Source organism: Pteronotus mesoamericanus, unplaced genomic scaffold (assembly GCF_021234165.1).
Source record: "Pteronotus mesoamericanus isolate MK-2021 breed Mesoamerican mustached bat unplaced genomic scaffold, CSHL_Meso_final contig_50, whole genome shotgun sequence".
NCBI classification, from domain to species: domain Eukaryota; kingdom Metazoa; phylum Chordata; class Mammalia; order Chiroptera; family Mormoopidae; genus Pteronotus; species Pteronotus mesoamericanus.
The window spans coordinates 10,018,123-10,020,557 of NW_026555186.1; the positions used below are offsets into that span (position 1 = coordinate 10,018,123).

The following is a 2,435-nucleotide window of genomic DNA, read 5'->3' on the forward strand; positions in this document are numbered from 1 at the left end:
TGCTCACACATTGCATGGTGGAGAGCGACTACTTAGGAGCCTAACATTGCTGGGTGTACTGCATCATGATAGCAGAGGTGACAATTTAAAAAAAGTTCTTAAAGAATGCTTCACAAACATTAAGTGGAATCGCACCCATGGACACAAATATTCATGGTACTGATGAGGAACTGGGAAATGTCCACGGATTATGTATTAGAGGAGCCCTGCTCCCAGCCCTGTAGGTGTTTCATTTCCAACATTTGCTTGTGGTGATCATGCTGGAAGCTAAGTAGACCTGGAAAATGCAAAAGCCATCAGGAAGAAGCAAATTGTTACTAGAGTATCTCTTTCTCATTTGACTGCCTCAGAACTAAGTTGAGAAACTACTATAAACACATGTACGCTACCTTCCTGCCTCACTGCCTTTCTTATTAGAGCTGTGTCCCCCTAAGGGGTTCTAATCAGGTTGAAGAAAAGCAGAAAACTTGAATAATTCAAATTGTCCAAAAATACATACCTACATCAGTTTTTAAAATACCTGATTTTTTTTTTTGTCAAAATGCTGGAATCTCTTGATATTACCCATCTTACTTTTGCAGCAATTCAGTGTTTCATGGGGGTTTTAGCAAATGGCATCATCGTGGTTGTAAACAGCACAGACTTGATCAAGCAGAGAAAGATGCTGCCCTTCGACCTCCTTCTTTGCTGCCTAGCGACTTGCAGGATTTGTCTCCAGCTAGTCATGTTCCACCTCAATCTGGCTATTCTTTCCTTGATTGAATTCCCTCCTCCTTTTTGGTATTTTGTAACTTTCATGTTTATATACAAATTGGAACTTTGGCTTGCCACATGGCTCAGCGTTTTCTACTGCACCAAGATCTCCACCATCGCTCACCCACTCTTCTTTTGGTTGAAGTTGAGGATCTCCAAGTTGGTGCCATGGCTGATTTTGGGGACCGTGCTATATGCATTGCTCACTTCTGTTTTACACAGCAACTATGCATGGATTCTCTCCCAAAAAACCTGGTCGAGGATCGTTTTTCAGAATGCAACAACTCAAACCAAAGATGTACCTGCGTTACAGTTTGCATTTTTGGTCATTGAGCTCTCGTTGCCCTTAGTTATCTTCCTTATCTCTGCTCTTCTCCTGATATTTTCCCTGGGGAGACACACCCAGCAGATGATAAGCACAGCAGCGGGGGCCAGGCCCCCCAGCGCGAGTGTCCACATCAGCGCTCTCCGGTCCTTCCTGTCCTTCCTGGTCCTCTACGTCTCCCAGTACATGATGGCTACTTTAATCCTCTCTCAGATTTTCAAGAGGAGAAACTTCATCTTCATGTTCTGCATGTTGGTGGTGGGTTTATACCCTTCCGTACACTCTATTATCTTAATTTTAGGAAATCCTAAACTGAAACAAAATGCAAAGAAGTTCCTCCTCCACAGTAAGTGCTGTCAGTGAGGAAGAACTATGATCCATTCAAAGAACCAGCGGCTCGAAGAGTTCACAGTGCCTGTCATGTCTCCCTCAGCCAAGCAAGCCGATCTCTTCATAAATACACAAAAAGTCCTCTAAAGGCTGTTTGTCAAACCTGAGGCATTTTTATGGATTTGCTGCTTTTTCAAAGGGTTAAATTGATTTTCGGAGCATAATGCACAATGGTGGATTATATTAATGTCCTTGTTGATGGATTATGTCAATATCCTTGTTGATTTTTCCTATTGTCCTCCAAGATGTTACCTACCTGATTAGGGAAGACTAGGTGAGTGGTACAGGGATCTTTTTGAATTATTTCTTACAACTGCAAGTGGATCAACAATTATCTCAAAATGAAAAGTTTAAGGAAAAAGAAAAACACATTTGAATTTGTTATGTCAGAAGGATGCACAATGTTGGAGGGGCCCTATGTGTCTGATGCCTAGTCTTAGATGATTTTCCCTGAACAAAAAGGCTTGCTGCCCATCTCTTGTTTACCTGCACATTATTTCTGTTGTTTGTCAGTTACAGAGAATGGAACCATTCTTTCACATCAGATCAGAGAAGAAGCTTGGCACAGTCTGGCTTTCTGTGTCCTTGTAAGCATGCTCACCTACTCCATGCTGCTGAGTGCCTAGGTGCCATGGTGACACGTCCCATCAGCCAATAAAGAGGCAGACACATGGAGGAGGAAGAGGAATGCAGGGCTGAGTCTTCATTTTCCACTTACCCCAAATGGGAACACTGAACAGACAATAGCTTGCAAAGATGTTTCATTTTGCACTTGTATGCTCAGCTTTGAGACTCTTTCAACTGAGGGCAGCAATTTGGAACTACTACCACATTGCATGTCTTCCCAATGAAGCAACATCAGTAGGTGGGTGGGCTGGGGGTGTCTCCATCTGCTTAAAGTCACAAATACATTTTCTATTTGATAATTTTGGATGCTAAGAGATGTATATTTCCAAAACAGCTTCAG

The 2,435-nt window shown here is 42.4% G+C and overlaps 1 protein-coding gene across 1 annotated transcript; it reads left to right on the forward strand.

The window, feature by feature from the left end:
• Positions 1–541: 541 nt before the first annotated feature.
• On the forward strand, positions 542–1,441 carry TAS2R1 (taste 2 receptor member 1). Its single transcript, XM_054578207.1, has one exon. It carries the CDS (start codon positions 542–544, stop codon positions 1,439–1,441), a length of 900 nt encoding a protein of 299 aa, XP_054434182.1.
• Positions 1,442–2,435: the final 994 nt, after the last annotated feature.